This window comes from Bemisia tabaci, chromosome 10, assembly GCF_918797505.1.
Source record: "Bemisia tabaci chromosome 10, PGI_BMITA_v3".
NCBI lineage: Eukaryota > Metazoa > Arthropoda > Insecta > Hemiptera > Aleyrodidae > Bemisia > Bemisia tabaci.
Genome location: NC_092802.1, coordinates 39432457 through 39459968, shown reverse-complemented (window position 1 = coordinate 39459968; position 27512 = coordinate 39432457). Strand labels below are relative to the sequence as shown.

At 41.2% G+C, this 27512-nt stretch overlaps 1 protein-coding gene across 1 annotated transcript; it reads left to right on the top strand.

The window, feature by feature from the left end:
- On the top strand, positions 1–25418 carry LOC109040561 (beta-galactosidase-like). The gene is made up of 12 exons (XM_072305232.1): positions 1–372; positions 1145–1317; positions 4328–4478; positions 6056–6119; positions 9114–9208; positions 11683–11863; positions 14866–15084; positions 17967–18082; positions 18911–19201; positions 19949–20089; positions 21276–21500; positions 24094–25418. The coding sequence occupies exons 1-12, from the start codon at positions 295–297 to the stop codon at positions 24295–24297; spliced, it is 1938 nt and encodes a 645-aa protein (XP_072161333.1). The 5' UTR covers positions 1–294; the 3' UTR covers positions 24298–25418.
- The last annotated feature ends 2094 nt before the right edge of the window (positions 25419–27512 follow it).

The following is a 27512-nucleotide window of genomic DNA, read 5'->3' as shown; positions in this document are numbered from 1 at the left end:
TTATTTTTCTTCCTCTTCTCCTCATCATTTTCATTACCTTACCTCGGGCAAAACTAATGCCTTTCTTGCGGGCGACCAGTTGAAACAATACCTTCGATTGACACATATTAGATTATCACTAATGTGTTTTTCTGGGTATTTCTCTCCAAACAATAGACTCTTATCCACCAGAGAAGCGTGCCCATTTTTCCTCCTACCGCGTCCGCTATACTGGTAGCTCGCGTTTTCATTCGTGTTGCATTGCTTCAAGTTTTCGCACTGGATTCGAAGATTTTTTGACGCTCCAGAGCTAAAATGAGTTATCCGGTTTGTTTTCTTTTCTCGTGCAGCATAATTTATTCACTGGCACCAGCACAAGCAAATGTTTCTAAGGTACGCATTATTTGAGATAAAAATAGGTATGATCCTCCACGCGGGTTTAAGAATCAGACCTAGTCCACAAAAACTCAAAATTGAGTAGGTAATGGATACCTGCGGACTGATTATTGAAACTTATAGACAAATCCATAGACAAAGAAGACGTAGGGAGCATGGTGCTATCCTAATGGGTGAAATGGGTAGCTCATGTAGACTGAGGGAGAAAATGGACTGAGTATAGTCTCGTGGGTTGCCTTAAGTTAGTATATTACCTACCTCTTTTGTCCATTGCAACCATCCGCTTCCATCAATAGGATCCCTCCATGTCCCTTATGTCTTCTTTGTCTATAGCTTTGTCCATCAATTTCAATAGTCACCCCGCAGACTACTCAGAGAAGTTCTGCGACTACGTTTCAGCGCTAAAAAAATCGAATCAGTGAGAGCGAAAACACACCAACTCGGTAACTCAAAAATGCTCAACGTCATTGAAGACAGTCAATATTCCTGAAGGTCATTGAAGTTAGCGCATCTATTCCAATTTTGACCTTTAAAATTTCCTTAAGTATTTGTATTTCTGCACCAAAAATATTTTTCCTACACTAACTTCTGCGCCTACTGTGCAGCAGGTACTGTGTGCGTCTTGATAATTTCCATTTTTTCAAGTCGGTGTGTTTTCGTTCTCACTGATTCTCAATGATAAAGGTGTCACCGTCGGACAATCGAGAAGTCTTCCGTAAATGAAAATGTTGACGAAGTTTTTTAAGTTACATTTTCATATGATTTTCAGGACTCAGGAAAACCGAGGACTATTGAAGTAGATAATGCGGCGAGAGTGTTTCGCAAAGATGGGGAGCCATTCAAATACGTGGCAGGGGAATTGCACTATTTCCGGATCCCGCGGGCCTACTGGAAAGATCGCCTTCGGAAATGCAGATATCTCGGTCTCAACGCTGTGTCCACGTAAGTTCAAATCTCCAACCGTTGGAAAATTGAACAGGTTATTTGGACGTATTTATATCAAAGAGAACTATATCCATTGTAAAGTGAGTCCTGACATACATGCATTCTTGTGAATCTAAAAAAAAAAAATAAAAATAAACTGAAGTTATTAGTATGATCTTAAAATGTTAAAATTATCCTAATAACTTCACTATTATGCTTTTAGTAATTTAAGCCACTAAAACAAACCAACACAGTCATTAAAATAAGTATAGCTAATATTACGGTTTTTAAGTTAGTTTAGGTTATTGTAAAATGGCTTTTGTTCTACTTAACTGATACCATTTTCATAAAAGCTTTCATTTCTTTTAATACTATTCCCTTTTTCTGTTCTTTTTATTATCATAACTATGTGTTTTATAAATATTACTTTTTTTCGTACGTTTAAATTTTTTATAAATCATATATACCTTGCTATAGGTATTTGCTTGATTTTATTATTTGTCTTAATTACGTTTAGATTCATGACAGAACGGATTTAGTTCCTTTTGATTTAAATACGTTCTTTGACAAATATTTCAACAAGTTGCTCGACACCCAACGAGAAGGTAGGTCAACAGTTGACCCTGGTAAAAATTGGCGATAAGAGCTGCGTTTCAAAATACCATAGGAATTCTTATAGCCGGCTAAAGAAGGCTATAGAAAATCATATAGCTGGCTGTAGAATGCGGAGAAAATCATACGGCCGGGCTATACGAAGCGATAAACAATTATGCAGCCGGGCTATAGTTCCTATCGCCGGGCTTTACACTTTATCGCCTGGCTGTTGCTTTTTCGCCATCGATTATAAAAGGCTACAAGAAATTGTTTAGAAATTCATGTGCTTTGGAAATCATTAAGTTTGATACGGAACCACCTTAATATTTACAAAACACGCATTATATAATCCTTTAATACATTTTTTTTTTCATCAATTAAAATTAGAATAATCCATACAGGATGTGAAAACATTTCAAAATCATGAGTTGAGGAACGCTGACTCCGCCAGATTGAATATTAGAGCCTAACACAAAGCGGAGCGGCGACGCACTGGCGCCTACAAACCTAACAGGGATACTTCACGCATTGCGCAACGCGTGAAGTATCCCTGTTAGGTTTGTAGGCGCCGTTTCGAGCTGGCTGCCCGCCTGCCGCGCCGCAGCGTGCCACGGCGCTTGAAGCAACTATTTCACACCAGAGGTGTTGCACAGTATCATGCGAAACTGAAGGTGCTCTAATATATTAGGAATGGCAGGCATCCATCAAAAGTACGGAGCTTTTCTAGCAAAATGAATCAAGATACTACGGCCCAAAAAGAGAGCAGTAGTCCAAAAACTCACCAAGTCCTAGCATCCGTAATTTGTAACGTTTAGCATACACTTTATCGCCTGGCTGTTGCTTAATCGCCATCGGCTATAAAAGGCTATGAGGAATTGTGTAGCCGGCTATAGAAGCTATTGGAAATCTTACAGCCGGCTGTAAGATTGTCTTTATGAGCTATCGAAGCATATCATATGCAGTCTCTGCCTGTAGGTCTATGGTATTTTGGAACACAGATTCTACTGCCAATTTTTACCAGGGGAGTGATGGAGCCCCGGAAGGAAAAACTTCTACCAGTTCGCCGCACAGTGGATCGAGTCAATTAGAGAGGTCGGACATGAAATTTTTGACCGAAACTGCAAATTTTGATGTTTATTTCGTCACATGTTAAATTTTACGGGGAGCCTCTAGAAGAAAATTCCACGAGGAAACCAATGAAACCACTTTCAGAGCCTCAAAGTTCTGTATAAACGGAGTTATAAGCTTTTAAAGTTTCAAAAGTTTGTCAGACTTCTCCTATTGATTCGGCCCAGTGTGCGCCGGCAAGTACGAAACTGCCAAAGACCAAGTTTCGCGAAAACATACAAATACTTGATTTCCTCGACATTTCTCCGAACTATTCAAAAAAATCAACCGATGTGCTGTATAGGTACTATATCAACGGTGAGACTCCCTAACAACGTATCTCACTTTGCGACGTTGCGGCTTTCCTATCGTAGGTACCAATTTTTTTTAAACAGGAAGCTACCCAACGGCAATTCTCGAAAACTTGCGGGGTTTTCTTCTCTGTGCGAAGAAAACTCTTTGATCAATGGAGTATTTGCAAGCAAATTTTTTATTGCTTCATCTGGAAGTGCTTGAAGGGCTGATTTCGCAATCTTTTTTATAATTTTTATCTTAAATAGTAAATAGTATAAAAATAGATTCAAAAGTGAGGAAATGCACCGCCTAGTGACGTCATCTGGCGGCATTTCCCATTTAAACACACTCATTTTAGCAGATTGGATCATTTTGTCATATCTTCTCCAATAATTGTTCAATATATGAACCAAGGGTATCCTCGTGTTCAGTTCACTCAGTAGTTTCCACTTAGACAGGAAACTCATCAAATGTCAGACACCTGCAAATTCTCTAATCAAGAAGTGATATTGATTTGCTCTACTTGAAAACAATAAAATGGCAGCGGAGATTTTTAAGATGACAGTTACACGAAGAGGGTCGTAGAAATTGGGCAAGAAATAGAGACTTTGAAATTGTGTGCGCTTCCTGCTCGAAAGCGCACAGTGTTGCCATTTTTAGGAGTGCTATAACACTCGGGTGGCATGCGTGTTCCATGAGAATATTGAAAGACATTTGGATTACATTTTGCAATTTGGAACTATAATTTCTAGCCCGGTTTAAAAACAACGTATGTGCCATTAGTTTCTCCATGCACATGAGGGTTTTTCCAGAAGAGTCAGAATTTATAGTTCCAAATTGCAAAATGCAGTCCATTTGTGCCCTTACTCATGGTTTTCATTACGAGGAGGCGCCCTGTGCTGGGAGGAGTGACTCGGAACTTACCCCCTTTTTCCACTAAAGCAGATATTAACACGTCAAAAAAAGATGACTGAAAAAAATATAAAAATTATGATTATTCTTTCTAAAAGTCCTTTTCATTTCAAACCTCCAGGTATGTTGAATGGAGCTCCCATGAGCCTCAATCAAATGAATTTGATTTCACCGGCGAAAATGACTTAGTTTCATTTATCAAATTAGCCCAAGAGGAAAATTTATTGGTTCTGCTTCGCCCTGGACCATACATTTGCGCTGAAAGAACTCTGGTAAGATACTCATTTTTAACGAATCCACGTACATAGTTGCCAGATAGTGCTGAAAAAAAAGCAGCATTTCCCTCATATTTAAATCCATGTAAAATATCCACATTTAATTGCACAATCTGGCAACTTTGATCACTTAACGTGCTGGGGGAGAGAATAGTATGTGAGAAAACATGCTTTTCAACCTGTAGAGCAAAGCGAGGAACTATCCAATGTCGACGGCGAAATTCCTAAACCATATAACTCGTTTGCGGAGCTGAAAAATCTCCGCTCCCATTTCATTTTTTTGCAGGAGAACAAATCAACATCATTGCAGAAGCGGATCCTGCAATTTGGCAACACCGGTTTCCCTCCATGTAAACCTATGTTAAATAATCGATTCTTATCGGAGCGCCGAGCCCCACCAAGAATCGATACATTGCCATGGGTTTTAGTGGAGGAAAAACGATGTTGCCAATTCGCTGGATCCGCCAATGCATCGTTCCTTTAAGTTTTCTCACAATGTGCACGGAGAAGAAAAATCACGAAAGTTTTTAAGAATTGAGGTTGAGTCGTTCTCCATTTAAACGATAAAGTATGACAGGAAGTCTGCAACGTTGCAAACCATAAGATACGTGGTTTGGGAGTTTCACCATCGATAAGCATCAGTGGCGTGGGCGTGGCGTGCTTTGCGGATACTCCCATTTGAAGCCATGGTAAAGAATCGATCATTAAGGTGCTCGCTGCGAATACCTTGTTTATCGATCCTTTTCCATAGGTTTAAATGGCAGATCAATCGATATACCACAAATCACACCACGCCATTGATAAGCATTACACGGCTTCAAATGGGCGAGTAGCAATCTTCTACACTTTAAGCTCAGAGACCTCTTAAATTTGCATATCTGGTAACGCTTAATTTCATATTTGCGGCTATCGACAGGCAATCGTCTCTAAATGAGCCCGCTTTATTCAGACTTCGAAAATATGACCAGGGTTTTTTTTTTTACATTACGAATTCTCCCATATGAACAATGTAAATTTCTATTTTTTGTCATAGTTCGTCCGAGCGTTTTACTGGGCCGATTTCCATAATTTTTTCGGTTATCGACAGGTGATAGTCCCTACACGAGCCCGCTTTAATCAGATTTTAAAAATATCACCCAGGTTTTTTTATATAAAAGTAGACCAGAAAGCTTACGACAAAGCATAGGGGAGAATTTCACGACCTATACTTTTCATTATTACACTTCATCTAGCGTTGAGAGTTCACTTATTCCTACACACGACCAGTGTGTAATTTTAAGAGTCGAAAATTAAAAAAAAAAAAATTATACGATACACGAGTTTCTCCGCCAGGGAGCTCTCTCCGCAAGAAATCGTACCCCACCCGCCCGCGCCTGCCGGGAGAGCCGCGGAGTGCTGCCAGCGCAAAACTCGCACTGACGCCTACAAACCTAAGGGGCTACTTCACGCATTGCGCAGTGCTTGAAGTATCCCTTTAGGTTTGTAGGCGTCAGTGCGCGTTTTGAGCTAGCAGCACGCCGCACCGCAGCAGATGCACGACTTTGAAATTCTCATGAATTTATGTGTCCTCTCAGGGTGGTCTTCCTGCATGGATGTTGGCTGGGAATTCGGACATTCAGCTTCGCACCTCAGACCCTGGTGAGTATTTAGTGTAGGGTCATTATCAGTAAAGGTCATACGAGTATGGCTTGTCAATAAAACGCCAGTAACCCAAATACCCAAGTAGTGGTTTTTTTACTTTTTACTAATGGCGCTACAGCCCGGGGTGGGCTGTACTCCTACTCTGTCCATGGTATTTCCCTTCCATCTTATCACTTTCATAACTCTAAGATCTTTCTCTACCTCATCTTGCCATCTTAGTCCTCACCTTCCTCTCTTTCTCTTCGATAGAACTTTGGCTTTCATGATTCTCTTCGGCATTCTTTAGTACTTACTTCACCCAAGGAGTAGTGATCGCGATAAATAGCGATTTTATCGGTTGGTTATCGCGATTATATCGGTGGCAATATTCGAGATATTATCGCATTAAAAATTGCGATATATGGCGATTAAATCGCTACACATCGCAACATTTGGTTCGATAAAATCGTGATAAATTTTCGTCGATAAAGGTGCGATTTTATAGCTCGACAATTTATCGCGATATTTTCGAAATAAGAATCGCGATAAATGGCGATTTAATCTCGATTTTATCGAAGAAAATTGATCACGATGTTATCGAGCCAAAAATTGCGATGTGTAGCGATTTAATCGCCATCAATCGCAATTTTTAATGCGATAATATCTCGATATATTTCCACCGATTTAATCGCGATAACCAACCGATGATATCGCTATTTATCGCGATCACTGCTACTTGGGATACGCGGTCTGCGCGTTAAAAAAATAAGGGGGAAAAGAAACAAAAATTGCTGTTCTTTTAAGACTTCATTATTAAAGTGTTACCGTTTCAAAAAAAAAAAAAAATTACTCAAACTTTTCAAGAATGCAAGGTTTCAAATTTTTTAAGGGTGCATTCAAGATCGTTCTATATTTTAGGTAATAACTAATTTAAAAATTAAAACACTCAATTCGCGAGATTTGATCATATTCTCCGATGAATTCAAGTGTTATGAAAAAGGAAGTTACACGATCGGTAGCATTTATTGAAATGTGTGGCTTCATTGATGAGATTGAGGCCCTTGAAAAGAGTGGATTGGAAATTTGCAATACATACTAAACCTTCTCAAAAATTTTACTAACTTGTTGCCACCAATGCCACTTTGGAACACAATGAAAATAAAAAAAACAATCGATTCCGATCGTGATTTCAGGTAGGTATACTTCCTTAACAAAAACTTTACGAACATTAAAAACTAAATTTTTCATTTACTTCAAACGGAAATGTCGAATACCGATGAGATTTTTCTCGCTAAGCGATTTTGAAAAAGCGTAAACTTCGACTTCAATTCGAGGTGCCTCTTCTAGACTTCTTCGTTCTCTTTCTAGAAGAGCCTTAAAAAAATGGACTTTTTTTTGTCTCTTTTCGAGGGACATTTTCACTCTAGCCCTATGTCTTTAAATTCTCTCTGTCCGGGACATAGAGAATTTATAGACATAGGGCTAGAGTGAAAACTCATGATGATATTGTACAAGCCCCTCGTAAAAATTTGAGCTTCGGCGCAGGATGATTTTGGTGCTGCGGTATTGCAACTTGCAAGTTTTACATTTTTCAGCATACCAGAGGCGGATCCAGCAATTTGGCAACACCGAATTCCTCCATTTAAACCTATGCTAAATAATCTATTCTTGTCGGAGCACCCGGCCCCTCAAAGAATCGATACATTTTCATAGGTTTAAATGGAGGAAATCCGGTGTTGCCAAATTGCTGGATCCGCCAATGCAGCATATACATGTAAGTGTGCCAAAAACTGCGCACTACTGCGTCTTCAAAACAAGCTTTGAACTTGCAAAGTAAAAATATAGGCTTTCCACATGATGAGGTTTGACTTCAACCACGTTTTAATCAGTTGCTTGGGCAAGAAGTTTATAGAAATTGATAGACAAAGCGATAGAAATTAAAGACAAAGAAAACATGGAGGCATACTGAGTCATCCTGCGCTTCACTTCAAAAATCGCATTTCCTCCGGGTCGATTGTTGCATCGTTATCGAGTGAGATTGATCGATAACTCCCTATTGTAACAGTGCTATATATCAATCAAGGTCATTCGATATCGATACAACAATCGAGGCGCTGGAGACTTTAACGCAAGACAAAGAAAACAGGCGGCTTGGCCCATGGCGTGGTCGTCCTGGCCCATTGGTCGCTGGCCATCCGCACACAGCAGTGGGCTAAGTATTGGAATTAATAGACAAAACAATAGACCAAAAAGGTAAAGGGAAAATAAAACGATCCTATCAGTGGAAGTGGGTGGTTGCAATATACGAAGGAGGTAAGCAATACTGCCGTGCTAAGGAGGAACGCCGTATGAGCCTTCAGACGTTGCCAAGTTTCCTTCGAAAAAAGCCGAATTCACTGGGCAAATCACGAATATTATTTTCCAAAATTTTCAGACAATTTTGTACGCAATTTAATCTAAAATAATAGAAAATTTCGAGGGGAAACATGCATGAATGTTGTCAAAATACATGTTTTATCCAGGTAAATTTGGCAACTCTCGAATGTTGATACGGCGTTCTTCTTTAGCACGGCAGAATAGACTAACTAACGGAAACCCACGAAAGACCCTATAGTCAGTCCATCATTTCCCCCTTAATCTATAAGAACCTCCTGTTTCAACGAATAGAATCGCTCGAGTTACTCGTTACATTCTTTGTCCATATAGCTTTGCCTATAAACAAAGGCGGATCCAGACATTTGGCAACACCGGATTGCCTCCATTTAAACCTTTGCTAAATAATCGATTCTAATCGGAGCACTGGCCTCTCCAAAAATCGATACATTTCTATAGGTTCAAATGGAGAAAGGGCAATGTTGCCAAATGGCTGGATCCGCCTCTGCCTATAAATGTCAATAATCAGCCCGCTGGTTCCCGAAAAAATGAACACATTTTTGGCAGACTCTCCATCTTAATGATTATATCTTGTACTTATTGAATGATTGATACTAGCTGTAATTTTCTTTCAAACAGCTTATCAGAGTTTCGTAGACAGATGGTTCCAGATCCTATTCGAGAAAATTAAACCTTTACTCTACGGAAATGGAGGCCCTATCTTCATGGTCCAGGTAACTTCTGCTTAAACATTATGTACACTGAAAATTTAAAAGCGAGGGCATCATTTTATACCGATGCGTTCGATATTTTTTTTTTACCTCATACTTTTACCGTACACTATCACTGAGCTCTGCTTTGCGGTCTCCCGACGGCAGTGGCGCGGCGTGAATTGCGATATATAGATTGTTGTGCCATTTAAACCTATGTTAAAGAATCGATTATTAAGGTGTTCGCTGCGAACACCCTGTTTATCGATACTTTTCCATGGGTTTAAATGGCCGATCAATCGATATATCGCAAAGCACGCCTCGCCACTGCCCGAGAAATCATCGAAATAGAGTGGGCTTATGTATTGAGACCATGTCTTATCGAAAGCCGAAAGCGATTTTCCAAGCTATGGGAGGGGAAAACTAAAACAAGCTGGAAAGTTCTAATACTGTCGTATTAGAAAAGCGCTCAGGTGTTAGTAAATGTATTTAGTGAAGAAAGGACGTATAAACTCCGTCGACTTGGCTGGGAAATGGAAATAAAACATCAGCTGAGAGCAAACAAAGGTTACCAAGGAAACCGTAAACGCGTATTTTTGTTTCCCGAAAATGAGCTCACCGTTGAGCTCATCAGGCGCGTTTTTTTTAGGCTTCATTTGAGTTCAACGATCAATTTCGATAAGAATTACTCTACCGCTAAGAAATTTTCTTTTAGACAAACGATCGAAACTACCTGCGCATTACGTTAAAAGCATAAAATACAGTTTTCACAGCTTTATTTATTTTAAAAATGGACCCCCCCCCCCCCAAAAAGCCTACACATCGATGAGCTGGTGCGCCATTTAAACGCATTAGCACTAGTATACTAGTACTCAGAGGCAAGTCGAAATCAAAAAGCGCTGCCTTATTAATTATACTGCGCTTAAAATTAATGAAGTGTCCTCTGAATTACTGAAGAAATCAAGAATAATGATACTTTACATTGAAAAAGAAAACTTTTTCATTGGGAATGATTCACAAATAATATGCCCACGAGTATCGTGAACGGAGGTCGATAATAGTGATACTTTAGAATGAGAAAGAAAACAAGTAAGTCGCAGCAGAAAATTCGGCCTCGATGAACTCGGAAAACTAGCTAAATGGTTGCCAAGGTCGGCGAAAACCTGGCTAAATAATCGATTCTTGTCGGAGCACGGGACCCCTCCAAAAATCGATACATTTCCATTGCATTAAATGTAGGAAATCCGGTGTTGACAAATTGCTGAATCCGCCAGGGCATGGAAAGTGAGGGTGAAGAGATACCTCTCTATGTAATGAGAGAGGACAGTGGATTGAATAGGTCAGAGCATAGGCCAGGTCATAGGTCAAAAAGAGCTCTCAAAGTTGAGGGCGTGATGGAGGGGATATCCCACGCTATCCTGAGAGTTCACCTCTACATCAAGACAGACTCTCCATGCAAAGACGGGGAGCAAATACATTGACAGGGCTGCCACTTTATTTGGGAACTCCAAAAGTGAAAACACGGCAACCCTGCTAATGTATTTGCTCCCCAGTTTGCATGGAGAGTTTGTCTTGATGTAGACGTGGACCCTCAGGATAGCGTGGGATATCCCCTCCATTACAGCCTCAACTTTGAGAGCGTTTTTTTGAGCTTGCGGGATTTGATTTCAGAGAAAATCAGTGGCACCATCGTGTTTCTCGCGAACTTTTACATGAGAATCGATAGTCAAATCGCAAATTCCTCACACATGCAACATCTCCATTGAGATGCGCCCTCTCCTAACGGCGAAGGAGCAACGATGCGTTTGGAGACTTGAACGCTGAGTAAGAAAAGTAAACAAATGCGTAAAAACATCGTTTGCAGTCTTCACAAGGCACATATGGCACTTGACACCGGGCGAATCCTTTATTCTATCTTTCCCTCCTTCAGTCCCCGCCCAAAGCACCTCCTTTCTCCACTCCATTTGCCGTCCCGACCGTAACACAGTGCAAAAATATTGAGCTAATTTTACAAATGAAGAATTTGCACGCAAATTTTTTATTGCCGCATCTGAACGTGCTCAAAGAGCTGATTTCATAGTATTTTCCATAATTTTTCTCTGATATGGGAAACAGTATCAAAATGGATTTAAACATGAAAAAATGCACCGCCTAGTGACGTCATCTGGCGGCATTTTCCATTTAAACACATGTATTTTAGCAAATTAGATCATTCCGTCATATCTTCTCGAATAATTGTTCCATTCATGAATCAAGGGTCTCCCCTTGTCCAGTTCACTCATTGTTAGTTCCGTTTGACAGAACGCGCTATCCGGCATTCTAAATTCCTCAAAAGGAACTCAATTTGGCGCTTAGTTCCGTTTGACAGAAATACGTCCAATTCAAAATCTTCCGCGATTTTTGACCTAACCGATTCGATATATTGCATGCCAGTTCGACCATGTCACTTGAGCTTGACGAATCACCTTAAAAGTAATGGAACTTCACATCAACAACAGGTCGAGAACGAGTATGGGAATTATTTCCAGTGTGACGAGGGTCATTACCGGTGGCTGACAGAGAAGATGACAAGTTATGTGGGTAGAAATGCTATCTTGTACACGACGGATCCAGGAAGTAACACTTACAAGTGCGCGCCTCCTCCAGGCGTCCTGCCCACGATCGATTTTGGCGCTGGAGGTGAGTTCCTGACCCCCCCCCCCCCATTCGTACACATAGGCGAATCCAAGTGCCCCCCCCCCCCCGTTTTATCGAAAAAAAAAAAAGAAACAGAAAAGGAGAGGACAGAAAGGACCACTAGACAAGGTACGAATTTCAGCATTTTGATACATGTTTCATGACCAGAATTTCACGTAGAACACGATTCGTGCAACGAAAATTACTGAAACCAACTCCTAACGGAGATATTAACATTTTAATTTCACATTGGTTACGAAGAATTTGAACTGCCCACTCACAAGAAACTCAAAGCTCTACGTGAGTTAAATCGCGCACTACAACGGTTTCAGAAAGCTTCTCAATCGAGCAATGTTCATTTCCCACCATGTGTTGTTCAAACTATAAGCAATTTGCTTTAGCTGAGCCAAAGCGTCAAGATTGAGGTTGCCAGAGTTTTATATCGCAGAGACTGTCATGATAACGTTTAGCGAGCGATGTGAATCACGTAGAGCATTGAGTTTTCATGAGTGGATGGTTTGAATTCACGGATCAAGAATCATTAAATATCTTCGTAAGGAGCTAATTGTGGTAATTTTCATTGTGCGTGGCGTATTTTACGTAAAATTTTGGTTACGAAACATGTATCAGAATGCTGAAATTCGTGCCTCGTTCCAGTTTGGTAATTGGACCGAGTTTATCAGAAAGGAACCAGCCCACATCAGGTTGAAACTGAGAAAAACAGATTTGAGGGATTATTCCTCCATGAGTCTCATTACAGAAAATATACTCTAACCCGTCTTTTCATAAACTCATTTATTTTTTCGACTTTGGGTTTTGGGTGAGAGAAAATATACGCCTAGAGGGACTCAAATACATTCTTAACTCAATTTTTTCGAAAATGAGGGTTGATTCCTTTCTGATAAACTCGGTCCAATTATTCAACGACGAAATTGTCTCAAACTGTGTATCTATGGTGAAACTCCCAAACCACGTATCTCGATTTGCGATGCTGCAGACCTCCTGTCATACTTCATTTTTTGAAAGAAGCACTGCTCAACGTCAATTCTTAAGAACGTCCGGAAATGTTCTTCCTTGTGCGATGTAAATTCTGAAAAAAAATTTCAAGGAATGATGTTGATTTTATATCCTTCAAAAAAAAAAAAAAAAAAAAATGAGCAGAACTTTTAAAAAATCGCAAACGAGATGCGTGGTTTCGGAGTTCGATACAAGATGTATTAGAATTTCGAATATTTTTTGGAGAGGCCGCCTGGACCCCTCTCTGCCCCCTCAATTCAAATGTCTGGATCCTCCTGCGGTTGGACAGGATTCAATTAATTCAATGTAGATGTAAAATTATTACGTGAATCATTAAGTTGATCATTGAAACTGATAGACAATTCAATACCCTGGTAAAAATTGGCAGTAGAATCTGTGTTCCAAAATACCATAGACCTACAGCCGACTGTAAGATTTCTAATAGCTTCTATAGCCGGAAACACAATTTCTTATAGCCTTTTATAGCCGATGGCGATTAAGCAACAGCCTGGCGATAAAGTGTATGCGAAACGTTACTAACTACGGATGCTAGGACTAGTGAGTTTTTGGACTACTGCTCTCTTTTGGGCCGTACTTTTGATGGATGCCTGCCATTCCTAATGTATTAGAGCGCCTTCAGTTTCGTATGATACTGTGCAATACCTCTGGTGTAAAATAGTTGCTTCAAGCGCCGTGGCACACTGCGGCGCGGCAGGCGGGCAGCTAGCGCGAAACGCGCATTGGCGCCTACAAACCTAACAGGGATACTTCACGCATTGCGCAATGCGTGAAGTATCCCTGTTAGGTATTTAAGGATTTACAAATCACACGAATTTCTACACAATTTCTTATAGCCTTTTATAATCGATGGCAAAAAAGCAACAGCCGGGCGATAAAGTGTAAAGCCCGGCGATAAAGTGTAAAGCCCGGCGATAGGAACTATAGCCCGGCTGCATAATTTTTTATCGCTTCGTGTAGCCCGGCCGTGTAATTTTTTCCACTTTCTACAGCAAGCTATATGATTTTCTATCGCCTTCTTCAGTCGGCTATAAGAACTTCTACGGTATTTTGAAACGCAGCTCCTATCGCCAATTTTTACCAGGGTAGACCAAAAACAAAAAAAAAAAAACAAAAACAAAACAAACAAACAAACAAACAAACAAACAAACAATAAAAATAAATGATGAGAGTAAAATGAGAATAAGCCGACCCTCAACAAAAAATCCTAAAAAATACTGCTAAATCAGCTCTTTAAGCGCTTTCAGATGAAGCAATAAACAATTTGTATGCAAATTCTCTATCGCATGGTCTGTTTTTTGATGTTTCAAAAGCAGTCTCGTCGTCTCCGTACAACTTTGCAGTTTATTTGGCTTCTATTCCAGTTTAGGAATCTACAGCCATCTATAGACATGAATTTAACGTAGAGGTTATTTTCCTTTATTGTCAGTAGACATCAGAGGGATTTTAGCATATTCATGCTCCGGCTTTCAAATTTTCAGGGATTAAGGCCGAGTAGAATCTGTTTCTGCAGATCCACTCGTCAGTTCCGTGAAAATTTGTCGCCACCACCGGTATTCGAACCCGGGACCTATTGGCCTAGAGTCAGGCGCGCTGACCGCTAGGCCAACCTAGAGTCCCTTTATACTGAGAGTCAAGACAACACCCCTCATGGAGTCACAAACGGGAATAAAGATTACACAAATTGAACGTTTTTCGTAATCTTTGATCGGCTCATTCTTAAATTCCTTTCTCCGTTCCTTCCTCATTCCGTTTGTTCCTTGTCGAACCCGAAATTCCTCGGTCCATTCCAGATTATAATCTTTGCAATTGGTGAAAATGTAATCTTTATTCCCGTTTGTGACACTGTGAAGGCCTAAAATCCGGTTAACCAATCAGAAATAGATTCGCATTGTCTTGACTCTCGGTATAAAGGGACTCTAGGCCAACCTGGCCGGCAACCTTTAACCTTTCTGGCCAACTTTCCGCAGCTAACGTTGACGCTGTCTTCGATCAACTGAGCTACCGAAACAGAGGAGGACCCTCGGTCAACTCTGAGTTCTATTCCGGATGGTTGTCGCACTGGACGGGACCCCTCGAGGGGAAAGAAGCCGATGCAATCGTCGAAACTTTGACGGATATTCTCAATCGCAACGCCTCAGTCTGCCTTTACATGATCCACGGTGGAACTAATTTTGGCTTCACGTCAGGTTTGAACCCTCTAACAAACTTTTAATGGATGGCCAGAGACAAGAGACCTCTTGGATTTCATTTTGCAATTTGGACCTACAGATTCTAGCCCGATTTAAAAACAACGTATGTGCCATTAGTTTCCCTATGCACATAAGTGTTTTTTCAGATGAGCCAGAATTTATAGGTCCAAATTGCAAAATGCAGTCCTCTTGACCTCTTGGCGACAGGTGGAAGCTTTTACTCTCGGGGATTCAACAATTCCTTATGGACAATTGGACTGCATTTTGCAATTTGGAACTATAAATTCTGGCTCTTCTGGAAAAACACTCATGCGCATAGGGGAACTAATGGCACATACGTTGTTTTTGAACCGGGCTAGAATTTATATTTCCAAATTGCAAAATGTAGTCCAATTGTGAGGGAGCAACACTGCCGTCCTGAGGAGAAACGCCGTATGAACATCCGAGAGTTGCCAAATTTCCCCTCCGAAAATATTGATTCTTAAGACAAATAATGAATATTTCTACTTGAAATCTTCTGATACATCAGATCACGTTGCGAGGAAAATTCTCTGAAAAATTGGACGGAGAATTTTCACAAGTTTTCCGGTTTTAAAAAGTTTAAAATTCGTATTTTATAGAAAGACATTTGGCAACGCACAAAGGTTCATACGGCGTTTTTCCTGAGCACTGCAGAACAGTCATCACCTTCATTTCGCGGCTGTTGACCTGCTTACATGGTGGATGATGAGCTTCGGGTGACGTCATGAGCCAAGCAAGTTTCCCAAACTTCGGCTTGTTTGCAAAACGAAACTGCCAACACGTTGTTGAACGTTAACCAAGGGGGTAAGTCAACAGTAGAACGCTGAAGTCCCGAAAGTAAAAGCTACCACCACGGCCAAGATACAAGTGGAGGGTCTCTTGTCTCTGTGGATGGTAAGGCATAGGCGGATCCAGGGGGAGGGGGGGTTGGCGTAGGGGGCGTGAATCCCCTCCCCCGTTCGCCCGAAAAAAGGAGGAGGAAATAGGGAGGAAAGAATGATGGAGGGGACGGTGGAAAGATGAAGGAGGGGCGCTTGTATGGACACTGGAAAAAAAACTCCTATTGTGGAAGTCGTACTTACGGACTATATAGACATGCCGTCCGCGTTCCGAGCTCACAGGCCCAAAGTTCCGGGCGTATCACCCGGAGCGATCGAAGCTACAGCTCTAGCATCCCGAACTTTCGGCCTCTGAGCCCAGCACCGACGGCACGTCTGCATAGTCCGTAACTCCTTTTTTTTCGGTGGACGTATTTCTCGAGGGAATAAGATGAGGCGTGTTCTAGAAAGCTGCATATCGACGGTGAAACTAGACTACGTATCTCGTTTGCGGTGTTTAAAAATCTCCACTCACATTTTATTTTTTTGAAGGAGATCAAATCAATATCATTCCTTACAATTTACACAGATTTTTCTCCGCACAAAGAGGAAAAATCACGGAAGTTTTCACGAATTGACGTTGAGTAGTTTTCTATTTAAAAATAAAGTATGACAGGAAGTTCTGCGACGTCGCAAACCGAGATACGTGGTTTGGTCGTTTCACCGTTGATATGGAACAATATGAAAGTGGGCGTGATGCCCTTCGGGGAAATGGAAAAGCGGGATTTTACATTCCACCGAACGGAACTATGTGCCAACTGAATGCGGCACTCGTGAGCCATGGGCATCAGACAAGAGCGTTGTGGACAGGGCTCATGAGTTGAAGAGCACTCCCGTGCCCGCGTTCTTCCCGTCGCGTCGCACAGTGGATCGAATCAATTAGAGAGGTCGGACAAGAAATTTTTGACTAAAACTGCAAATTTTGATGTTCATTTCGTCAGATATTAAATTTCAAGGGTTGTTTTTAGAAAAGAATTTCACGAGGAAACCAATGCAGCCACTTTTAAAACCTCAAAGTTTGCATAAACGGAGTTATAAGCTTTTAAAGTTTCCAAATTTTGTCCGACCTCTCCTATTGACTCGACCCTCTGTGCGTCGTCGCGTCAGCATCGCCGCCTACGTCACTGGCGCTTTATGATTCCCATTCATTCTTATGACTCTCGACGAAAGAGCACACCCCTTTTAGTTCACATGTCTCTGGTTCTGTTTGGCAGAAATACGTCCATATTTGATAATTATTCGTGACGAAATCGACTCAAATTGCATATTAGATGCTTTAAAATTTCGAAAATTTTCGGAGGGCCGGACCTCCTGGTCTCCTTTTCTGGCCGCACCAGTGGCGTGGCGTGCTTTTCGATCTATCGATATTTCCCCATTGGAAGCTGTGGTAAATAATCGATTCTTAAGGTGTTCGCTGCGAACACCCTGTTCATCGATACTTTTCCATAGGTTTATATGGCAGATCAATCGCTATATCGCGAAGCATGCCACGCCACTGCCCCGCACCCCCCCCCCCCCCCCCCGTACGAAGTGTCTGGATCCGCCTAGAGCCCCTTTATACTGAGAGTCAAGACAATGCGAATCCATTTCTGATTGGTTAATCGGATTTTAGGCCTCCACAGTGTCACAAACGGGAATAAAGATTACATTTTCACCAATTGCAAAGATAATAATCTGGAATGGACCGAGGAATTTCGGGTTCGACAAGGAACAAACGGAATGAGAGAAGGAACGGAGAAAGGAATTTAAGAATGAGCCGATCAAAGATTACGAAAAACGTTCAATTTGTGTAATCTTTATTCCCGTTTGTGACTCCATGAGGGGTGTTGTCTTGACTCTCAGTATAAAGGGACTCTAGATCCGCCCATGTAGCAAGGAACCTCGTTTCCTTCCATTGAATGCGAGTGAAAATTAATGAATGTCATCAGTGAGGTGAAAAGTAGTCCTCAATTGCAAAATGTATAATCTAAATGATTCTAGGTGCAAATGCCGAGCCCTACAAAGCTGACATAACATCCTATGACTATGATGCGCCAATCAGTGAGGCAGGAGACCTTACGAGTAAATATTTTGCGATACGAAGCACCCTCAAAAAAGTAAGTGAACTGTTGAACCGGCAATTGAATCGTATCATGCGAAAACCGCTAAGTTCCTTTTTTTCAAATTTTGATATTTCTGGCTTACAATATTCTCGGAGATTCGATACACTGGTGATACAATGCGGTGAAAATGTTTGTTTTATATAGCTTTGAGCCCTTTTTCAGGAAGGGAGAGGGTGGTTTCGAATCCTAAGAAAACCGCTGATCTCCATCTTCCATTGAATGCCTTTCATCATCGGTGTATTGTATGATTTAAAATCATGATACAAATATATACCACCTTCTAATCCTCTGATGGAGACTTCAAGGTAGCTGTTGAGACTTGGCGACTCCTCATAAGCTGATCTTCCAAGTAAAAAGTTTGTGTGAAAATTATTAATAAAATGGAATTTTCTGCACCGTACGAACACTGGAAAAAAAACACAAAAAAACACATTGGATCTAGAGTCCAGACTCTTGAAAACATTGACAAGAAAAAATACTCTTGATTCGATCAGATTTCAGCTTGAATCAAAAGGAAATCCGCTCAAATTACGAGGCTTGGCTCTTGGTTTAAGCAAAAATCCGATTGAATCAAGAGTATTTTTTCTTGTCGATGTTTTCAAGAGTCTGGACTCTAGATCCAATGTGTTTTTTTTTCCAGTGAAGCAAATTCCCTCAAATTTTCAAGGATTCGCACAAACGTGTTTGTGTAAAAACTTAAATCGCCCAATTAAATTTGGCAATAACACACGCGCCTTGGATTCCATTCTGCTAAGCGTGGTCCATTTGGATCAGGATGTTTACTTTTTTATTTTATTAATTCGCTTAATTTTCGATTGTAAGTTCGCAGACTCTTATAAATTGAGCTTCAGTGGCGCAACGCACAGTACACCGATGGACTTCCCGAAAAAAGCTTACGGTTCCGTCAAGTTATCCGCAGTTGTATCAATTTTTAACGCACCCGAAATCTACGACGATGAGCCACTCTCCGAAAAAATCCCGCAGAGCTTTGAGACGTTGGAAGTATACTCAGGTTATGTGCTCTATGAAGCGTATATGCCAAAAAAAATTCCCGACTTCGCTACTCTGTCGATTTTAAAAGTTCGAGACCGAGCCACCGTTTATTTGGATGAGGTAAGCAAACAGAAAATCAGGGGTGGATCCAGCAATTTGGCAACAACGAATTTCCTCCATTTAATCCTATGTTAAATGGAGAAAAACAGTGTTGCCAATTTGCTGGATCCGCCAATGGAGAAAATGAGCGCCCGCGTTGAATAGGGAAAAAGCGTGGTCGACTGATCCTCTGCCGTGTTGAGGAAGAACGCCGTATGAACATTCGAGAGTTGCCAAATTTCCCTTGACAAGGCATGTATTCTTGACGACATGCACGCACATTTTCCTTTGAAATTTTCAGAAATTTTAGATTAAATTGCGTACAAAATAGTCCGAAATGTTTGGGGGTGAATATTCAAAATTTTTCCAGTAAATTCGGTTTTTATCGAAGGAAACTTGGCAACTGAGCTTCCCGCGCTTGCTCTCCAGTCAATCAGATACCCGACGACCACTTTCGAATTTTTTAATGCAAGCAATATTATCTGAAAAAATTGGAAGAAAACTGTTCATAAGTATACCAGGAAATTCGTGTTTTATAAATGGAAATTTTGCAACGCCTGAAGGCTCATACGGCGGTTTTTCTTAGCACGGCAGTACATCAGATGATACTTGCAGATACAAGATACTTGATATCTCAATCTATAAATTAGATGGTTAATATCTTGGACTAAAAATTAGGATTTTAATTTTTCAATCGTTTTTCTTCACTTTTTTACTTTTCTTTTTTTTTGCCGTGTGTTGTGATTAAAAATATATCTTAAATTTCAGGAACCAAGAGCTATTTTCAGTAGATCATCTGGACTGAATTCATTGTCTCTTTTGCAAAAAGATAGAGGGAAAAAATTGAGCATACTCGTCGAAAATCAAGGATACGTCAACTACGATCCGCATATGCAAGGCGACTTAAAGGTTAGTATAGATCACGCGTGTTTATGCTGTTGTCATGCATTTTAATATTATCATCCTTCAAAAAGCGATGTACTCCTTCCTGCGGAGGATTATCTAAAAAGAAAATAAAACGACAAACTAAATAAAATCATTTAAATTTGGTAAAAAGTTACAAATACCTCATATAACATGGTAAAATGGTTGAAAAGATAATCGAGCTAGGTACAAGTCAAAAATAAATTAAAGAAATAATATTTTAAACTACGTAGAGATGAGAAATACTACTTCGCTACTTTCACTTAACTTAGTTTGCTAATAGTTTTGTAGTTTTTTTTTTTTATAAATTTATGTTTTGTTTTTATAAAATGTTTCCACCTGTTGCACTGAGGAAGACCGCAGTGTTGGCGGTCGAAACGTTTGTTTCGTTTTGTTTCCTGTAAGTTCTTTAGTATTTCTCATCTCTAGGTAGTTTGAAATATTACTTGTTTGATTTATTTTTGGCTTGTGGCTCGATTATTTTTTCAATAATTTTACCATGTTTCATGAAAGCCAGCCAAATTGGCATTGAAATGTACCTCATATAACTATCACATTGCTCAAATATAGTGGTAGATGCTGAGTCAAAACTTCATGGACACTTTTTTCAAATATGAGGCATTAAAAAGTATATTTCAGATAAGTATTATAAAATACGTGCGTATAATTCGTTACGCTTGACTCGATGACAGTCGCGTGGCGTAAATGATCAATTATCGATATTTCCCCATTTAAATCCGTGGTAAAGAATCAATCATTAAGGTGTTTGCTGCAAACACCCTATTAATCGATCCTTTTCCGTGGGTTTAAATGGTAGATTAATCGATAAATCGCAAAGCACGCAACGCCACTGCTCGATGAATAGTTTTCGGTGTTAAGTCACAAAATTCAACCTCATTAGTATGGATACTTGCGCCTTACCGTGTTGAGGTTTCATTTTCTTTTTGAAATAGAGATATATATAAGAAAAAAAAAAGAAAAAAAAAATCCAAAGGTAAAATTTGACCCAACTAAGTAAACCGACGGTGCCCTTATATTTATATTATACAGCGTATTTATTTTTGGCTTCCTAGCTCGATCTTCAATTTACTGAAAAAAAATTTACATCGACTTGAGTTAGATGGTCCCGCACAGAAGTCGCTAGTTTTATCTTTAAGAATATTGCCCTTAGGGTCTCCTGTCGATTCCTTCGATGGACGGAAGACCACTTCTGGGATGGACCATGACCAAAATTAGTTTGCCGAACATAGAGCCGCTTCACGATATGATGACCGCCCCTATCAGCTCAATGGTAAAACTGCCGGCTTTCTACATGGCAGATTTCCAATTACCCCAGGAGACTGGAGATACGGCCCAACCTGCAGATACGTTCCTGGACCCTAGCGGGTGGGGCAAAGTAAGTATTACTCTTACGATTCCACAAGTCACTGGGCCACATCCCAAGTAGCACAGATTGCAATAAGTATAGCAATTGCATAGTAAAAATCGACGGTGAAAGTTGGCAATCACATAACTCGTCTGCGGTGTCTGAAAATCTCCGCCTCTACGTCATTTTTTAAAGGAGAACAAATTGATATTATTTCTTGAAGTTTTTGCAGAATTTTCTTCGCATTGAGAAGAAAAATCATGACAGTTTTAAAGAATTGCCGTTGAGTAGTTTTCCATTTAAAAAATAAAGTATGACAGGAAGTCTGCGACGTCGCAAACCGAGTTATGTGATTGCCGACTTTCACCGTCGAAATATTCCAATTCCACTGAGTGTTGTGTATGTTGCCTAGCTCCTATTTGAAGGGGCCCCATTTATTGAAACTAATTGCGGTAAAATTGAAATAAGTTGCAATTTTTCATTGTATTGCATATTGCCTATCTTTCTGACACATTAAACTCATTTTGTTGATCGTTCAAAATCGGCATAAAGCGACTAAACGATAAAAAAATATTGCAATTTTTTTTAAATCAAATTGCAATTTAATTTCAATATTTTCGTTGCACTGTGCTCCTTGAGCCCATGCATTTTCTGGGGCAGGGATATTCTTTGTGATACATGATGATAAAAAATAATGATAAAAGAGAACCGGAGACCAATGGAGCCACCCCCTAATAGCCTACTGCTGGCCACAGCGGGCTGATCATTGAAATTGATAGAAAAAGCAATAGAATGTTTCTCTCCCCCGTTTTTAAAAGCGCCTTCAAATAACGATTTTACTCCGCAACATACTGGAGCTTGCTTGTACGGCATGGAGTGCGCGCATTGAATTGAATTGACCAGCAAGAAACTAAGTTTTTGGGGGCACGAAGGAACTGCGGGCTTAATGGACAAAACAATAGACAAAGAAGAGAGAGGGATGATAGAGCGATTCTATTGACGAGAACGGGTGATTGTTGTAGACTGGACTAACTATAGTGTCTCTCGTGGGTTGTTTTTAGTTAGTCTATTACTTAACTTCTTTGTCTGTCGCATCCACTCACTGCCACCAATAGAATCACTCCGTATCTCTTTTGTCCTCTTTGTCTATAGCTTTGTCTATCAATTTCAACAATCGACCCACAGGTAGGAACTTCCTCTTTCGGAGCTTTCACCACTTGACCCTTGAAATCACCTTATTGTTGTCTCTAGACCCACATTTGCTTCATTCGTTTGGCAAATAAGACGAAACTTGGAGAACTTAGTGAGCACTTTCTAGCTCCTCAGGCGATAAGAAGGTGCGATAATCGGACCTGCAGGTCAATTATTGAAATTGATGGACAAAGCTCTAGAAAAAGAAGACAAAAGGGATATGAAGGGATCCTATTGGTGGAAGTAGGTGGTTACAATGAACAAAGGAGGTTGGTAACAGACTAACTATAGGCAACCCAAGAGAGACCCTATAGTTTGTCCATAATTTTCTCCCTTTGCGTAAAGGAACTACCCATTCTGGAAATGTTGAGTCTTCCAGAGTAAAAGTTGTCGCCTTTGCAGAGACGTTATGGGAGGGCCTTAATTACTCTCCGCGGGCTGATTATTGAACTGATAGACAAAGTTATAGGCAAAGAGGACAAGGGGAAAATGGAGCGATCCCATTGGTTGCAGCAGGTGGTTGTTGAAGACTCAGATGGAAAATGATGGACTAACTGTGGAGGTATTCGTGAAATAATGTTAGTCAGTACAGTGAACTAATTTCCTCTGTCCATTTCCGCCACCAGTTTCAACTACCGATGGACTCACTCCATCATTCCTTCGCCCTCTTTGTCTGTAGCTTTGTCCATCAACTTATACAGGGTTATTCAAAAGTCTCGCACCACTCGCCATAACTTTAGTTCTAATTAGGATACCTATCGACTTGCGAATTATGACGTTTTTCCCTATATCGAGGGGGGCAATTTTTTAGGCACTTTCCAGTTTTTGACTCCCTCTTGAAGAGGGGGAGTCAAAAACTTGGGGGGGAGGGTGAGGAGCAACTCAAAAATTTCAAATGACCACCACCCTCAGGGCCAGTGGTGCGTGACTTTTGAATAACCCTGTATAACCAGACCGCTGCGGTGAGTGGGAAATTTTAAAAATACCGGCAATTATTTAAAAACATCAGATAAAAAGATAAGGTACCACATTCTATTTCAAACGGAGGGATTATAAAACATGTAAAAAAAATGCGTATGATATGCTTCACGCAATGTTCACCCTTAAACGCATTTTTGGTTGAAGACGTTAATCGTTATCTATGTATCATCAGTGGCGTGGCGTGCTTTGCGATGTATCGATTGTAATGCCATTTAACCGATGGGAGAGGATCGATAAACAGGGTGTTCGTAGAGAACACCTTAATAGTCGATTCTTTACCATAGGTTTAAATGGCATGACAATCGATATATCGCAATTCACGCCACGCCACTTATGTATCTATATCGGCGGTGTAAATCCGCGACCACGTATCTCGGTTTGCGACGTGGCAGACTTCCGGAAATTGCATGTGTTCCATTGCAATAATACATTTTGCGATATCTGTTTTCAGGGCGTAGTATTTGTGAACGGCAGGAACATGGGTCGTTATTGGCCCAGTGTTGGACCCCAAGTGACTCTGTATATACCAGGTTGTTACTTGAAAGCTCATCCCGGGATCAACAAATTGGTCATCCTCGAGGAAGAAAAAGTTCCCGAAGTACTCGAGATGAGGTTCAGGGATAGACACAAATTAAATTCGACCCTAATTTATTAATGTATTTTTATAGATCGACGGTGCAAGTCGGCAATCACATAACTCGTTTGCGGTGTCTGAAAATCTCCGAAACTATGTTATTTTTTTAAAGGAGAACAAATGGACATGATTCCTTGAAGTTTTTGCAGAATTTTCCTCGCACATAGAAGAAAAATCACGGCAGTTTTAAAGAATTACCGTTGAGTAGTTTTCCGTTTAAAAAATAAAGTATGACAGGAAGTCTGCGACGTTGCAAACCGAGTTATGTGATTGCCGACTTTCACCGTCGATATGGGTCAGTTGTGCTGGTCACAGAATCGTGTTTTGATGCTCAATTCAGGTTAGCTAAAATAATATGATCCGCCCAAAAAGACACTTTCTTTAGAAATAAGGGTTTAGAAATAAAGATGAAGTAAATCCTGAACGAAATGTCGTTATGGATGGAGAACGGACATTATGTGAGGAAAGTTGCATAACTTTTTGAATGAAGCCGTATTGATCAGTTACTTTTACCTCGATCGAGGCGTTCGTTGGTAGTTCTCTTGATGGAAGATGCAGGTTCAGGGCCGGATTGAGGGGGTGGCCACATGGGCCACGGCCCATGGCGGAAAATTTTGCAATTTTTCAAATGTAGGTATCAAAAAAAAAAGTTCGGATTCAGAAAAAATTACAAACGAAAAATGACGACAAAATCTCTCATTTCCTGAGAGTTAAATAAAGTATAGTAATTTCTAATTTGTTCGTCTTTCGGTGATACAAGAGACAGCACCTTTTATTAGTCTGGTTGAGAGAGAAACTAAACACGCAATTTGGGCTGGAGCGGCGCGGCGCAGAGGACAATGATGACGAAGACTTGAGATGAAAAGAGAAGCCATCGGCGCGCCGGTCAGCAGGGAACACATATTAGCGCCTACAAGACACCATGAATACTTCACGCATTGCGTCAAACGTAGTGCGGTCAGCACCGGTTGGCGTGAAATGTATAGCGCCTACATGACTGCATGAATACTTCACGCATTGCGTCAAAAACACTGCGATCAGCAGCGGTCGCGTCGGCGTGAAACGCATACCTCCTACAAATATGTAGGGATACTTCACGCATTACGCCCAACACAGTGAGGTCGGCGCGGTGGCGGTTATTAAAATTAAATGCAAAGCCTTGTCTGCACAGAGCTTGGTTTACGGAACTTAACTCTCGTGCAAATTTTCGTGAATTTTTGCTGGTGTTGACAGGGCTTTCGCAAAACATGTGTCCAACACGAGCAAACGTGTTTCATGCACCCCCACTCCTCCATGGGGTTACATGGACTGAATTTTTAGCGTCAAAATCAATAGTACGCCGATCGGGTCGGAACCAAGTAATCTCGCTTGGAATTGACCCGCCGAGTGCGATTTTCCAGTCGGAATAGCTCCGCAAGTCCCTTGCTTCGAGCTAGCCGCTGAAAACGCTCCAGAGAAAGGGTCAAAAAGTGGTCAGAAAAGCTCGTTTTTGACCAGTTTTTGACTGTTTCTCGGCTCAGGAAGCCTCGCTGAGAGTCGGGACCGTGCGGAATCGATTCTACGCCTCCAACTACGTAGGATGCGACTGAAATCTCGAAATTTTTTTCTCAGTCCCAAATCGAGAAAAATCGACAGGGGTTACATGGACTAAATTTTTAGCGTCAAAATCGAAAGTTCGCCGATCGGGTCGAAACCAAGTAAGCTCGCTTGGAATTGACCCGCCGAGTGCGATTTTCCAGTCGGAATAGCTCCGCAAGTCCCTTGCTTCGAGCTAGCCGCTGAAAACGCTCCAGAGAAAGAGTCAAAAAGTGGTCAGAAAAGCTCGTTTTTGACCAGTTTTTGACTGTTTCTCGGCTCAGGAGCCTCGCCGAGAGTCGGGACCGTGCGGAATCGATTCTACGCCTCCAACTACGTAGGATGCGACTGAAATCTCGAAATTTTTTTCTCAGTCCCAAATCGAGAAAAATCGACAGGGGTTACATGGACTAAATTTTTAGCGTCAAAATCGAAAGTTCGCCGATCGGGTCGAAACCAAGTAAGCTCGCTTGGAATTGACCCGCCGAGTGCGATTTTCCAGTCGGAATAGCTCCGCAAGTCCCTTGCTTCGAGCTAGCCGCTGAAAACGCTCCAGAGAAAGAGTCAAAAAGTGGTCAGAAAAGCTCGTTTTTGACCAGTTTTTGACTGTTTCTCTGGCTCAGGGAGCCTCGCCGAGAGTCGGGACCGTGCGGAATCGATTCTACGCCTCCAACTACGTAGGATGCGACTGAAATCTCGAAATTTTTTTCTCAGTCCCAAATCGAGAAAAATCGACAGGGGTTACATGGACTAAATTTTTAGCGTCAAAATCGAAAGTTCGCCGATCGGGTCGAAACCAAGTAAGCTCGCTTGGAATTGACCCGCCGAGTGCGATTTTCCAGTCGGAATAGCTCCGCAAGTCCCTTGCTTCGAGCTAGCCGCTGAAAACGCTCCAGAGAAAGAGTCAAAAAGTGGTCAGAAAAGCTCGTTTTTGACCGGTTTTTGACTGTTTCTCGGCTCAGGGAGCTTTGCTGAGAGTCGGGACCGTGCGGAATCGATTCTACGCCTCCAACTACGTAGGATGCGACTAAAATCTCGAAATTTTTTTCTCAGTCCCAAATCGAGAAAAATCGACAGGGGTTACATGGACTAAATTTTTAGCGTCAAAATCTAAAGTTCGCAGATCTCGCCGAAACCAAGTAAGCTCGCTTGGAATTGACCCGCCGAGTGCGATTTTCTAGTCGGAATAGCTCCGCAAGTCCCTCGCTTAGAGCTAGCCGCTGAAAACGCTCCAGAGAAAGAGTCAAAAAGTGGTCAGAAAAGCTCGTTTTTGACCAGTTTTTGACTGTTTCTCGGCTCAGGGAGCTTCGCCGAGAGTCGGGACCGTGCGCAATTGATTCTACGCCTCAAACTGCGTAGGATGCGACTAAAATCTCGAAATTTTTTTCTCAGTCCCAAATCGAGAAAAATCGACAGGGGTTACATGGACTAAATTTTTAGCGTCAAAATGGAATTTTCGCCGATAGGGTCGGAACCAAGTAAGCTCGCTTGGAATTGACCCGCCGAGTGCGATTTTCCAGTCGGAATAGCTCCGCAAGTCCCTTGCTTAGAGCTAGCCGCTGAAAACGCTCCGAGAGAAAGAGTCAAAAAGTGGTCAGAAAAGCTCGTTTTTGACCAGTTTTTTACTGTTTCTCGGCTCAGGAAGCCTCGCCGAGAGTCGG